Below are 13,977 nucleotides of genomic sequence, written 5' to 3' on the forward strand. Positions count from 1 at the left end.
GAGCCACTGCACTCTGCTAAGGAGGTTTTTTTTTTTCTTTTGAGATGGAGTCTCGCTCTGTCACCCAGGCTGGAGTGCAGTGGTGTGATCTCCACTCACTGCAAGCTCCGCCTCCTGGGTTCCCACCATTCTCCTGCCTCAGCCTCCTGTGTAGCTGGGACTACAGGCACCCACCACTGCGCCCGGCTAATTTTTGTATTTTTAGTAGAGATGGGGTTTCACCATGTTAGTCAGGATGGTCTCAATCTCGTGACCTTGTGATCCGCCCGTCTCGGCCTCCCAAAGTGCTGGGATTACAGGCGTGAGCCACCGCGCCCGGCCAGGAGGTTTTTTAAGAGGGGGTAGGGAATAGTCTTTGGTTTCATCCAGCCCCTCATCTTGCTTCCCCTTTGTCAGGGAGATGCATTTCCTGAGCTGAAGAAGGACCCAGACATGGTGAAGGACATCATTAATGAAGAAGAGGTGCAGTTTCTCAAGACTCTCAGCAGAGGGCGTCGCATCCTGGACAGGAAAATTCAGAGCCTGGGAGACAGCAAGACCATTCCCGGTAGGGACCAGTTTTTGCACTTCTCCATCCTGGCCGTTTGATCTTTCTGGGAAACACAAGCCCTTTCTCACAGACTGACTGTGGGCTCCCGTGTGTCTGAGGCTGAACATAGCTTGATTGAACTGCTTTTGGTGCAAACTGGAATTTATGGTAAAATGGTAAAAGCAATGCATCATTGTGGCAAAGTATTCAAACGATACAGAATACAAAAGTGTTCAGAAAAAGAAAATCCTTTTTCCCAGGGGCAAGGTGAGGGTAGATTTTTTTTCTTAGAGGGAACAACTCTTAACAGTTTGGTGTATAACTCTTCAGGATTCTTCTGTTTGCATGCAAATAAATACATGTAGGTATTTGTGGGTGTGTATTTTTCAAGCAAGAGTGGGAATATTTGATATATACTGTTTTGCAATTTGGGGAAAATAAATTCCAAAGATTTTTTTCCCCTTTTTATTGAAGTATAACAAGGGAAAAGCTTGATGAATTTTCACAAATTGAACACACTTATGTTCAGATCAAGAGAGAGATTTGTTGGCCAGGCACGGTGGCTCACACCTGTAATCCTAGCACTTTGGGAGGCCGAGGCAGGCGGATCACGAGTTCATGAGTTCAAGACCGGCCTTCCCAACATGGCAAAACCCTGGCAAAACCCTAATGTTTGTAAAAATACAAAACATTAGCTGGGTATGGTGGCATGCACCTGTAATCCCAGCTACTCAGGAGGCTGAGAGAGGAGAATCGCTTGAACCCGGGAGGTGGAGGTAGCAGTGAGCCAAAATCATGCCATTGCACTCCAGCCTGGGCAACAAGAAAAAAGAAATAGAAAATTGTCCAGGTGAGGTTTTGATTATTATTTTTATTTATTTATTTATTTATTTGTTTTTGAGATGGAGTCTCGCTCTGTTGCCCAGGCAGGAGTGCGGTGGTGCGATCTTGGCTCACTGCAAACTCTGCCTCCTGGGTTCACGCCATTCTCCTGCCTCAGCCTCCCAAGTAGCTAGGACTACAGGTGCCCACCACCAAGCCCGGCAAATTTTTTGTATTTGTAGTAGAGACGGGGTTTCACCGTGGTAGTCAGGATGGTCTCAATCTCCTGACCTCGTGATCCACCCGCCTCAGCCTCTCAAAGTACTGGGATTACAGGCATGAGCCACTGTGCCCAGCCTAGGTGAGGTTTAAAAAGAAAAAAAGATTAAAAAAAAACAAAATCTAGAATTGTATCAGGACATCCATTGTGTTTCCCCCGGGTTAACTGGAAAACATGCGTTGGATTTTCTGATGGGCACCCAGGGCCGATACTGACTGGCCTTATCTCTTTAATTCCTTCTGCCAATCCCAGCATCCTCTTGGAGGACTTGGCATGGAAAAGGGGCCATATGTGTTTTTTGACACACCTCCTTTGTGCTGTGTAGGAGACACTGCTTGGCTCCTCTATGACACCTATGGGTTTCCAGTGGATCTGACTGGACTGATTGCTGAAGAGAAGGGCCTGGTGGTAGACATGGATGGCTTTGAAGAGGAGAGGAAACTGGCCCAGGTAAAGAACTTGGAGAGTGAGCAGGAAACCCAGCACCTTCCAACTCAGCACCACTTGGCTGCAGACCGAGCATGAGTTTCCTTCCATTAAAGTCTTTGAAGTCCTTTTTCCCCTAGACCAGTGGTTCATAAGCGGGGGCGAGTGTGCCTTCCAGGGGGCAATTGGCAGTAATGTCTGAAGACATTTTTGGTTTTCACAACAAGGGGCAGATCCTGCTGTCATGTACTTGGTAGAGGCCAGGGTGCCGCTCAGCATCCCACACTGCAAGAGGATCCTCCACAACAGAGAATGATCTGGCCCCAAATGTCAGTAGTGCCAGGATTGAAAAACCCTGTTCTGGCAGTTTACGCTGGGCATAGTTTAGCCAGTTCCAGTCCTTTGGAATCCCTTTTCTCCTACTGTAGTGTAACTTACGCTTGTTTCTCTTGCTGACAGCTGAAATCACAGGGCAAGGGAGCCGGTGGGGAAGATCTCATTATGCTGGACATTTACGCTATCGAAGAGCTCCGGGCACGGGGTCTGGAGGTTACAGATGATTCCCCAAAGTACAATTACCATTTGGACTTCAGTGGTAGCTACGGTATGGTGCTCTGCTCCTTCCACTTCTGAGCATTCTGCCCCGTATCTGGAGGGTGTTTGAAAAATTGTTTCTCAAGATTAGCTATCCAGCAAACTGCTGACAGCCTCTGCTGGAGTGCCGTACAGTCACGCTATGCACTTCTATACACACAGGCACCCTTGGCTGGAAGTTTTCTTAGCTCTCTTTTGAAATAATTATCATCACGGGAAGTTGTGGAAAAAAAAAAAAAAAAAAAGGCCGGGCGCGGTGGCTCAAGTCTGTAATCCCAGCACTTTGGGAGGCCGAGACGGGCGGATCACGAGGTCAGGAGATCGAGACCATCCTGGATAACACAGTGAAACCCCGTCTCTACTAAAAAAAATACAAAAAACTAGCCGGGCAACGTGGCGGGCACCTGTAGTCCCAGCTACTCGGGAGGCTGAGGCAGGAGAATGGCGTAAACCCGGGAGGCGCGGCTTGCAGTGAGCCGAGATCCGGCGACTGCACTCCAGCCTGGGCAGCAGAGCGAGACTCCGTCTCAAAAAAAAAAAAAAAATTGTAGGAAGGGTCTCACACCCTTTGTCCAGTTTCCTCTAATTGTAACATCATGCAGGAAACTGGGCAGTTGACATTGATACAATCCACAGTGACTATTAGAATGCTATTAGGGGCCTGGTGCTGTGGCTCACACCTGTAATCCCAACATTTTGTGAGGCCAGGGCAGGTGGATCACCTAAGGCAGGAGTTTGAAACCATCCTGACTAACATGGTGAAACCCTGTGTCTATTGAAAATACGGAAATTAGCTGGGTGTGGTGGTGCGTGCCTGTAATCCCAGCTACTTAGGAGGCTGAGGCAGGAGAATCACCTGAACCTGGGAGGCAGAGGTTGCAGTGAGGCGAGATCATGCCATTGCACTCCAGCCCGGACAACAAGAGTGAAACTCCATCTTGGAAAAAAAAGAATGGTATTAGGATTCTATTATCCTAATGCTATTAGAATGCTATTATCCGAATAGCATTCTTTTTTTTTTTTTTTTTTTTTCCTGAGATGGAATCTAGCTCTGTTGCCCAGGCTGGAGTGCAATGGCATGATCTTGGCTCACTGTAACCTCCACCTCCTGGATTCAAGCGATTCTCCTGCGTCAGCCTCCTGAGTAGCTGGGATTACAGGCACATGCCACCATGCCCAGCTAATTTTTGTATTTTTAGTAGAGATGGGGTTTCACCATGTTTGCCAGGCTGGTCTCAAACTCCTGACCTCTTGATCTGCCTGCCTCGGCCTCCCAAAGTGCTGGGATTACAGGGGGGGAGCCACCTCGCCCGGCTGGATAATAGTATTCTAATGTTAAGAAACAAAGCTGGTGCAGTGGCTCATGCCTGTAATCCCAGCACTTTGGAATGTGAGCGGGGGTGGATCACTTGAGCTCCGGAGTGTGAGACCAGTCTGGGCAACGTGGCAAAACCATGTCTCTACCAAAAATACAAAAATTAGCTGGGTGTGGTGACGCACGCCTGTAGTTCTAGCTACTTGTCGGCCTGAGGCAGGAGGATCACTTGAGCCTGGGAGATTGAGGCTGCAGTCAGCCATATTTGTGCCACTGCACTCCAGCCTGGGCTACAGAGTAAGACCCTGCCTCAAAAAAATAAATTGGCAATACATATTTTTGCTGCTTTCTTGCCCTGGTAGAAAACAATCCTTTTTTTTTAGATGGCGTTTCGCTCTGTCACCCAGGCTGGAGTGCAGTAGCGCAATCTTGGCTCACTGCAACTTCTGCCTCCCAGCTTCAAGCGATTCTCCTGCCTGAGCTTCCCAAGTAGCTGGGATTACAGGCATGTGCCACCATGCCCGTCTAATTTTTACATTTTAGTAGACATGGGGTTTCACCATGTTGGCCTGGCTGGTCTCGAAATCCTGAGCTCAGGTTATCCACCCATCTTGGCCTCCCAAAGTGCCAGGATGACAGGTGTGAGCCACCATGCCCAGCCGAGAACAATATTATACCAGAATCTATTCAAGCGAGCCTACAAAATGAGTATATTCTTTATGAGTTGACCTTGGACTAGGGGAATTTATTGCCACTCTTTTTTTTTTTTTTTTTTGAGACAGAGTCTCACTCTGTCACCCAGGCTGGAGTGCAGTGGCGTGATCTCGGCTCAGTGCAACCTCTGCCTCCCGGGTTCAAGCGATTCTCTTGCCTCAGCCTCCCGAGTAGCTGGGACTACAGGCCTGTGCCACCACGCCCAGCTAATTTTTTGTATTTTTAGTATAGACGGGGTTTCACCATGTTAGCCAGGATGGTCTCCATCTCCTGACCTTGTGATCCACCCGCCTTGGCCTCCCAAAGTGCTGGGATTACAGGCCTGAGCCACCGCGCCTGGCCTATAACTACTCTTAAAGATCCACTAATCTCATGGACTAAGTTTCTGCTCAGTAGCTCAGAGTTAGGGTAACCCAATGTCCCAGTTTTAACACTGAAAGTCTGCATCCCAGGAAACCCCTCAGCCCTAAAAATTGGGACAGTTGGTCACCTGACAGAGTGTTGCATTCTTTGATGGGAAGCCCTTTTTTTTGCTGTTGTTTTGTTTTGTTTCGTTTTTTGAGATGGAGTCTTGCTGCTTTGTCGCCCAGGTTGGAGTGCAGTCGCGCGATCTAGGCTCACTGCAAGCTCCGCCTCCCGGGTTTACGTCATTCTCCTGCCTTAGCCTCCCAAGTAGCTGGGACTACAGGCACCCACCACCATGGTAGGCTAATGGTTTGTATTTTTAGTAGAGACGAGGTTTCACTGTGTTAGCCAGGATGGTCTTGATCTCCTGACCTCGTGATCCGCCCACCTCAGCCTCACAAAGTGCTGGGATTACAGGGCAAGCCACTGCGCCGGCCGCGAAGCCCTTTCATAGTCTAATGGGTTTGCTTCCAAAATACAATTGGACAATTTGGAGCTAAGAAGAGTTTGAGAAAGAGAATCCAGCAAAAGTCTGCTAAGAAGGCATGAAAAGGTCATTGACCCACTGTCCCCTTTCTGTGCATTCCCTCGAGCAGTATTTGAGAACACAGTGGCTACAGTGATGGCTCTGCGCAGGGAGAAGATGTTCGTGGAAGAGGTGTCCACAGGCCAGGAGTGTGGAGTGGTGCTGGACAAGACCTGTTTCTATGCTGAGCAAGGAGGGCAGATCTATGATGAAGGCTACCTGGTGAAGGTGGATGACAGCAGCGAGGATGTGAGCCAACAGTTCTTCCTTGTTAGCCGAGGAGGGTCAGGCATGGAGCCGGGGAGCTGCTCTTGCCCCACAGTGCTCCAGGCCTTGGGAGCAGTCCTGACACCCCTTTGGGTTGGGTTCCATGGTCAGTATTTCTGAAGCTGAGGGAGCTGCTGCTTGTACCTGTTGCTTTCCTGGCCACTGGGTACCCTCATAGAAATATTTTTGCAGCCAGGGTGCAAGTTTCCTACAAGCTTTGCACCTTAAAAAGGAGAGGCAGCTCTCTGAAGGGGAGGTGTCCTTGTAGAAAACTCAGCCTAGAGCTCTGCTGCTGCTGAATGAGTTACTTTGTCTCCCTAGGCTTCAGGTTCTTTATGGAAGCTTTTAAATATTCTAAGAATGCGGCTGGGCACAGTGGCTCATGCCTGTAATCCTAGCACTTTGGGAGACCGAGGTGGATCACCCGAGGTCAGGAGTTTGAGACCACCCTGGCCAAGATGGTGAAACCCTGTCTCTACTAAACTACAAAAATTAGCTGGGCATAACAGCGGATGCCTGTAATCCCAGCTGCTCGGGAGGCTGATAGGGGAGAATCGCTTGAACCCAGGAGACAGTGGTTGCAGTGAGCTGAGATTGCGCCAGTGCACTCCAGCCTGGGCGACTGAGCAAGACTGTCTCAAAAAAAAAAAAAAAATCTAAGATGATTCTTAATATCGTGTGTGTCTGTGTGTGTGCACAAATCAATTTTTTTTTTTTTTTTTTTTTTTTGATGGAGTCTCGCTCTGTAGCCCAGGCTGGAGTGCAATGTCACGATCTTGGCTCACTGCAACCTCTGCCTCCTGGGTTCAAGCAATTCTCCTGCCTCAGCCTCCTAAGTAGCTGGAATCATAGGCACTTGCCATCATACGTGGCTCATTTTTGTATTTTTTTTAGTAGAAATGGGATTTTACCTTGTTGGCTAGGCTGGTCTCAAACTCCTGGCCTCAGGTGATCTACTTGTCTTAGCCTCCCAAAGTGCTGGGATTACAGGCATAAGCCACTGCACCTGGCCTATTTAATTATATTTAATAATATTAATGGAATATGTGTGTGTGTACAATTTACATATGTAAAGAGAATTTTTTATATACATGAATTTATATTGAAAATAGAAGAAAATTTATATATTTTTAAGGATTTATTTATTGCTCTCCTCCTTGACCCCTCTTAGAAAACAGAGTTTACGGTGAAGAATGCTCAGGTCCGAGGAGGGTATGTGCTACACATCGGAACGATCTACGGTGACCTGAAAGTGGGAGATCAGGTCCGGTTGTTTATTGATGAGGTGAGTTGGGTTACTGTGGCCCCCATTGGATTTGGTTAGTAATCACCTTCTCCTCTGGCTTTAAATTGTCCTGTCACTGTTATCACTCCCTAGTGACATTGTAAGTAGACCGCAGAGGTTAATTTCAGTGCATTTGGTGGATTGTGAGGGATGCAACTAAGAGTTAATCTGTATGTTCCCAAGTCAGTGATTTCACCAGTGATTTCAGTTAAGATCCTGTGGACTTGCTTTCATGGATTGCTTTTCTTTTTTTTTTTTTTTTTGGGACGGAGTCTTGCTGTGTCTCCCAGGCTGGAGTGCAGTGGCGTGATCTCGGCTCACTGCAAGCTCCGCCTCCCGGGTTCACGCCATTCTCCCGCCTCAGCCTCCCAAGTAGCTGAGACTACAGGCGCCTGCCACCACACCTGGCTAGTTTTTTGTATTTTTAGTAGAGACGGGGTTTCACCATGTTAGCCAGGATAGTCTCGATCTCCTGACCTCGTGATCCACCCGCCTCGGCCTCCCAAAGTGCTGGGATTACAGGCTTGAGCCACCGCGCCCGGCCATGGATTGCTTTTCTAATCTTACCTACTTTCATCAGGAGCCAAGGATGCTGAAGAATGAAGAGGTAGGCTCTGTGGCATGTGACAGAGCTCCAGAGTAAGAGTAGCTTAAAACAGAATAGCAGTGTATGTTCTGAAAAGCTCAAGCTGATATGGAGGCTCTGCCCCACAGAGTTAGAGGGCCTGGCTTCTCCTCACCTGTCACTCCAACTTCTTTCCTGGGGCGTTGCCTTTGATTTCCTGGTTCAGAGGATAGCCATCAGATCCACTGTCTAAGCCAGGGGTTGGCAAACTTTATGTAAATAACTGGATACTAAATATTTTTGGCTTTGTGGACCACATGCTTTTGGTCATGGCTACTCAGCTCTGTGGTTGGAGTGTACAAGTAGCCATTGACCATACGTAAACGAACAGGTGTGTCTGCTGTAAACTTGTTTATGGCCGGGCGCAGTGGCTCATGCCTGTAATCCCAGCACTTTGGGAGGCCAAGGCGAGCGGATCACCTGAGGTCTGGAGTTCGAGACCAGCCTGACCAACATGGAGAAACTCTGTCTCTACTAAAAATACAAAAGTAGCCGGGTGTGCTGGCGCATGCCTGTAATCCCAGCTACTCGGGAGGCTGAGGCAGGAGAATCGCTTGAACCCAGCAGGTGGAGGTTGTAGTGAGCTGAGATCGCGCCATAGCACTCCAGACTGGGCAACAAGAGCAAAACTCCATATTTAAAAAAAAAAAAAAAAAACTTTATAAAAATTTATAAACACACACATTTGGGGAGGCTGAGGCGGGAGGATTGCTTGAGGTCAAGAGTTTGAGACCAGCCTGGGTAACAACATGAGACCCCATCTCTACAGAAAATAAAAAATATTAGTTGGGGGTGGTGGTGTGTACCTGTAGTCCCAGCTACTTGGGAGGCTGAGGCAAGAGGATCGCTTGAGCCCAGGAGTTTGAGGTGGCACTGAGTTATGATTGCGCTGCTGCACTCCATCCTGGGTAACAGAGCAAGACTGTCTCTAAAAATGAAAAGACAGATGACAGGCTAGATTTAGCCATAGGCCATTGTTTGAGAATTCTTGTTCTAGGTGGTGGAAAAGAAATGGGACGACCTGTCCCATCCCTTTAATGGTAGACAGCACTTCTGCTCAAAACCTGTTGACCAGAAGTTAATCACATGGCCACACTTAGCCACAGGGAAGCTGGGAAGTGTAACCTTTATTCTGCACAGTCATATTTCCAACTAAAAATTGTAGCACTTGGGCCGGGCGTGGTGGCTCAAGCCTGTAATCCCAGCACTTTGGGAGGCCGAGACGGGTGGATCACGAGGTCAGGAGATCGAGACCATCCTGGCTAACATGGTGAAACCCCGTCTCTACTAAAAAATACAAAAAACTAGCCGGGCGAGGTGGCGGGCGCCTGTAGTCCCAGCTACTCAGGAGGCTGAGGCAGGAGAATGGCGTGAACCCGGGAGGCGGAGCTTGCAGTGAGCCGAGATCCGGCCACTGCAATCCAGCCTGGGCGACAGAGTGAGACTCCGTCTCAAAAAAAAAAAAAAATTGTAGCACTTGGGGGTGCAGGTACCGGGAGATAACTAGCAGTCTATTACAGACCTCTCCATGAGCCCTTCTGCCCTTTCCAGCCCCGACGAAGACCCATCATGAGCAACCACACAGCTACGCACATTCTGAACTTTGCCCTGCGCTCAGTGCTTGGGGAAGCTGACCAGAAAGGCTCACTGGTTGCTCCTGACCGCCTTAGATTTGACTTCACTGCCAAGGGAGCCATGTCCACCCAACAGATCAAGAAGGCTGAAGAGATTGCTAATGAGATGATTGAGGCAGCCAAGGTAGGATGGGTGACGGCCGAACGCCTCCCCCCCCGCACCATCACTGTCTGTCCACAGTCTCAGCAGTGCGGTGCTCTCCGTTTTTACCAGATTCGTCCTGCATGTAGATTTGCTTAAAGCAGTGATTCTTCACCTGTGCTTTTGTAGGGGGCAGTGCGGGGCAGTGGTGGTTGTTGCTGAAGGGGAGAGGGAGAGGCCTTTGTCCAACCCCCACCTTAGGAGAACCAGAGCTATTCTAGTTAAGTTTGTTCACATATAAGATTTGGTCCACAGTTAAACAAAATAGTTGGAAATTCCCAAACTGATGCTCTTGACTTTGCATGTGGTGTGTGATTCAGGACGCTCATGGCACGTGCCAGGCAGAGCCAGGTCGGAATGCGAGTCCTGCCTGCAGGACCATGCTCTCCTGCCTTGTCATACCGCACCTCCAGGGATCTCTTCCAGCTCTTTTCTGTCTTTGTCTGGCAGCCCGTCTACACTCAGGATTGCCCCCTGGCGGCAGCAAAAGCCATCCAGGGCCTACGGGCTGTGTTTGATGAGACCTATCCTGACCCTGTGCGAGTCGTCTCCATTGGAGTCCCGGTGTCTGAGCTGCTGGATGACCCCTCTGGGCCTGCCGGCTCCCTGACTTCTGTTGAGTTTTGTGGGGGAACGTGAGTACCATGGAGGGGCAGAGTAGAGGGGTCATCTGCCATCACCTTCTGAGGATGTAGGTCTTAGGCTAGAACAACTCTCGTCTTTCTAAGGTTGCAGTGAAGTCCTCAGAAATGCAGTTGCTAAATAGTGTTCCCAAGAATCTCAGCCTTCTATTGTGCTCATTAGACCTCCCGTATCTGATGTTAACATCTGCTGACGAAACATTCCCAGGAGGATAAGGTGGAAAACATTGTATTCACACTTACCATGCAGTTGCTTGCTGCTATTTGCTGGGCTGAAACTAACAAGAAGGCTAGTGTGAATTTGGTATTCAGCAAGACCTGGAGTGCTCGTTGAGCTCCTGATGTGGTCCTAGCCCTTTCAGTTCCTGGTATCTCACCTAATTTCCTTTGACAGCTTGGGCAGCATCTCGGGAATGTAGCTCTATTGTCTCAGAGCCCCTGAGCAGGCTACATGCTTGACCCAGCTCAGTTCGGCATGGGATAGCCACTTCTGCCAATTTGGATTCCTCTGTAGCTCTCTGGGCCCTTCTGGGAAGGTCATGGTGGCCTGGAAAGTTCCTGCTTCCAAATGAAGCCTTTTTTTTTTTTTTTTTGGTTGAGACGGAGTCTTGCTCTGTCACCCAGGCTGGAGTGCAGTGGCTGGATCTCAGCTCACTGCAAGCTCCGCCTCCCGGGTTTACGCCATTCTCCTGCCTTAGCCTCCCGAGTAGTTGGGACTACAGGCACCCGCCACCTTGCCCGGCTAGTTTTTTGTATTTTTTTTAGTAGAGATGGGGTTTCACTGTGTTTGCCAGGATGGTCTCGGCCTCCCAAAGTGCTGGGATTACAGGCTTGAACCGCTGCGCCCGGCCCCAAATGAAGCCTTATCAAAAGAATTTTTTTTTTTTTTTTTTTGAGATGGAGTCTTGCTGTGTCCCACAGGGTAGAGTGCAGTGGCACAGTGTCAGCTCACTGCCAAACGATTTTCATGCCTCAGCCTCCCAAGTAGCTGGGACTACAGGCATGCGCCCCCATGCCCAGCCAGGAAGAGAACATTCTTTTTTATTGAGAGAGTTTCGCTCGTGTTGCCCAGGCAGGAGTGCAATGGCTCCATCTTGGCTCACTGCAACCTCCGCCTGCAGGGTTCAGGTGAGTCTTCTGCCTCAGCCTCCCGAGTAGCTGGGATTACAGGCACCTGCCACTACGCCCAGCAAATTTTGTTTAGGACGGAGCCTCGCTCTGTTGCCAGGCTGGAGTGCACATGGCTTGATCACGATTCACTGCAAACTCTGCCTCCCCGGTTCACGGCATTCTCCTGCTTTAAGTCTCCCGAGTAGCTGGGACTACAGGCGCCCGCCACCTCGCTCAGCTGATTTTTTGTATTTTTAGTAGAGATAGGGTTTCACCATGTTAGCCAGGATGGTCTCGATCTCCTGACCTCATGATCCACACACCTCGGCCTCCAAACGTGCTGGGATTACACGTGTAAGCCACTGTGCCTGGCCTAATTTTGTATTTTTAGTAGAGACAGGGTTTCTCCACGAGTTCAGACTGGTCATGAACTCCTGATCTCAGGTGACCCACTCACCTCAGCCTCCCACAGTGCTGAGATTACAGGTGTGAGCCACTGGGCCAAAAAGAACTTTTTTTTTTTTTTTTTTTTTTTTTGAGACGGAGTCTTGCTCTGCCGCCCAGGCTGGAGTGCAGTAGCCGGATCTCAGCTCACTGCAAGCTCCGCCTCCCGGGTTTACGCCATTCTCCTGCCTCAGCCTCCCGAGTAGCTGGGACTACAGGCGCCCGCCACCTCGCCCGGCTAGTTTTTTGTATTTTTTAGTAGAGACGGGATTTTACCATGTTAGCCAGGATGGTCTCGATCTCCTGACCTCGTGATCCGCCTGTCTCGGCCTCCCAAAGTGCTGGGATTACAGGCTTGAGCCACCGCGCCCGGCCAAAAAGAACATTCTTAATGTCATGGATGAGACAGTCCAAGGTCCCCTGCAGGCCTCTGGCAGGCAGGGAGCAAGTGGGATGTGCAGAGTAGGGTAGGGGTCTGGGGGATTGAGTTACAGGCTTTTCTGCCCAGCTGAATTGGGCAGGAAACAGCTTTCAAAAACTTTATACAAGGGCTGGGTGCGGTGCCTCATGCCCAGCACTTAGGGAGGCTGAGGCAGGTGGATCACTTGAGGTCAGGAGTTCAAGACCAGCCTGTGCAACATTGTGAAAACCTGTCTCTACTAAAAATACAAAAATTAACTAGGAGTGGTGGCAGGTGCTTGTTTCCCAGCTACGTGGGAGGCTGAGGCAGGAGAATCACTTGAACCCGGGAGGTAGAGGTTGTGGTGAGCTACGACTGCACAATTGTACTGCAGCCTGGGCAACAGAACAGGACTCTGTCTCAAAAAAAAAAAAAAAAAAAAAAAAAAAAACCTTTATACCACTGTCAAAGAAGGAGGATGAATTAATAAGCATTTGAGGTTCTCTGAACAACTGAAATAAAGCCTATTTGTTCAAGGGGTTGTGGTAAGATTTTAACAGCAGTCCTCAAATTGTCCCCTAATGAACAGGAATACAAAAATAGAGCGTAAGTTCCACCACAGGACCAAAACTGTCACGTAGAGCCTAATGGTAAGACTGTATTGGATATTAGGGACCACAAAGGACTTTGCTGTTTGCCTCATTTGATTTTCATAGCAGCTACGTGGGGAGCATCATCCCCATCTGAGAGCTGAGAACACTCAGGCTTGGTCAGCTGGTGTGTCGCTCGGTGTCAGAACACTCCCAAGCCCAGGCTTTCCCTGACTTTCAACCCATTCCTGCTTCTCTTGTCCGCTAGTAGGACCCCCAGCCAAGGGCTGCCAAGGACCTCTTTCACCACGACCTTTGTTTTCTGCTATTCAGGCACCTGCGGAACTCAAGTCACGCAGGAGCTTTTGTGATTGTGACGGAAGAAGCCATCGCCAAGGGTATCCGGAGGATCGTGGCTGTCACGGGTGCCGAAGCCCAGAAGGTGAGCAGGTCAGGCTGGTTTGTGGCTTATCTGAAGAGGGCAAGAGGAGCCCAGTCTGTGAATCCATAGAGCAAACAGTGCTCTGCATGGCTGCTGCAGTCAGAGTGAAAGTGGAGACTGGGCCATTCCCCCTGCCCCAGTGTCCTACCCCTGCTTCGCAGAAGAAACCTGCCACCACAGAAGATTTCCTAGCTTTCCTGTGTTTAGTCTTAAAATATATGTATATCTGGCTATCTAGCCCCTCTTATCTCCATGTGGAAGAGGGTGTAAGACATAGATTCGCTGTGGCTTCAGGGCCCCCGGCACTGATCCATGTACCCCTAGGGGCGTGCTTAGTTTGAGGTCGTGCAGTAGAGGATGGGTGCTCTGTCATGGGAACTGGTGTGTCTGACTTGTGCTAAAGCCCCAGGGTTAGCCACTTCCTGGGTGATGGGGTTCCTGATTCTCGAGCTTGATCATCCCCAAGTCAGAGTTGGGTACAGCCGTTGCCAGTGGGCCTGTGAGCACTGTGCTCCTTGCTGGGGCCTGATGCTGCCAGTACCTGCTCCCCACAGACACTTTTGGGGTGTGTTGCTGCAGGGCCTACCACTGGGGCAGCCGCTCAGACCCAGGATAGTGAGGCTGACTCAGGCCTCCTACCTGGGGTTGACCGGGTGTCCCCTCCCAGGCCCTCAGGAAAGCAGAGAGCTTGAAGAAATCTCTCTCTGTCATGGAAGCCAAAGTGAAGGCCCAGACTGCTCCAAACAAGGATGTGCAGAGGGAGATCGCTGACCTTGGCGAGGTAGG

The 13,977-nt window shown here is 49.7% G+C and overlaps 1 protein-coding gene across 2 annotated transcripts in view; it reads left to right on the forward strand.

Annotated features, from left to right (window-relative positions):
- AARS1 (alanyl-tRNA synthetase 1) overlaps positions 1 to 13,977 on the forward strand; it is a 370,792-nt gene that overhangs the window by 354,498 nt on the left and 2,317 nt on the right. For both annotated transcript variants that reach the window (XM_050772685.1, XM_050772684.1), the window contains 9 exons: positions 397 to 547; positions 1,957 to 2,081; positions 2,517 to 2,661; positions 5,682 to 5,860; positions 7,050 to 7,163; positions 9,340 to 9,546; positions 10,015 to 10,199; positions 13,083 to 13,191; positions 13,859 to 13,972. In XM_050772685.1, coding sequence (XP_050628642.1) covers positions 397 to 547; positions 1,957 to 2,081; positions 2,517 to 2,661; positions 5,682 to 5,860; positions 7,050 to 7,163; positions 9,340 to 9,546; positions 10,015 to 10,199; positions 13,083 to 13,191; positions 13,859 to 13,972 — 1,329 coding nt within the window. The remainder of the gene's footprint in view (positions 1 to 396; positions 548 to 1,956; positions 2,082 to 2,516; positions 2,662 to 5,681; positions 5,861 to 7,049; positions 7,164 to 9,339; positions 9,547 to 10,014; positions 10,200 to 13,082; positions 13,192 to 13,858; positions 13,973 to 13,977) is intronic.

The sequence above is a fragment of the Macaca thibetana genome, chromosome 20, assembly GCF_024542745.1.
Source record: "Macaca thibetana thibetana isolate TM-01 chromosome 20, ASM2454274v1, whole genome shotgun sequence".
NCBI lineage: Eukaryota > Metazoa > Chordata > Mammalia > Primates > Cercopithecidae > Macaca > Macaca thibetana.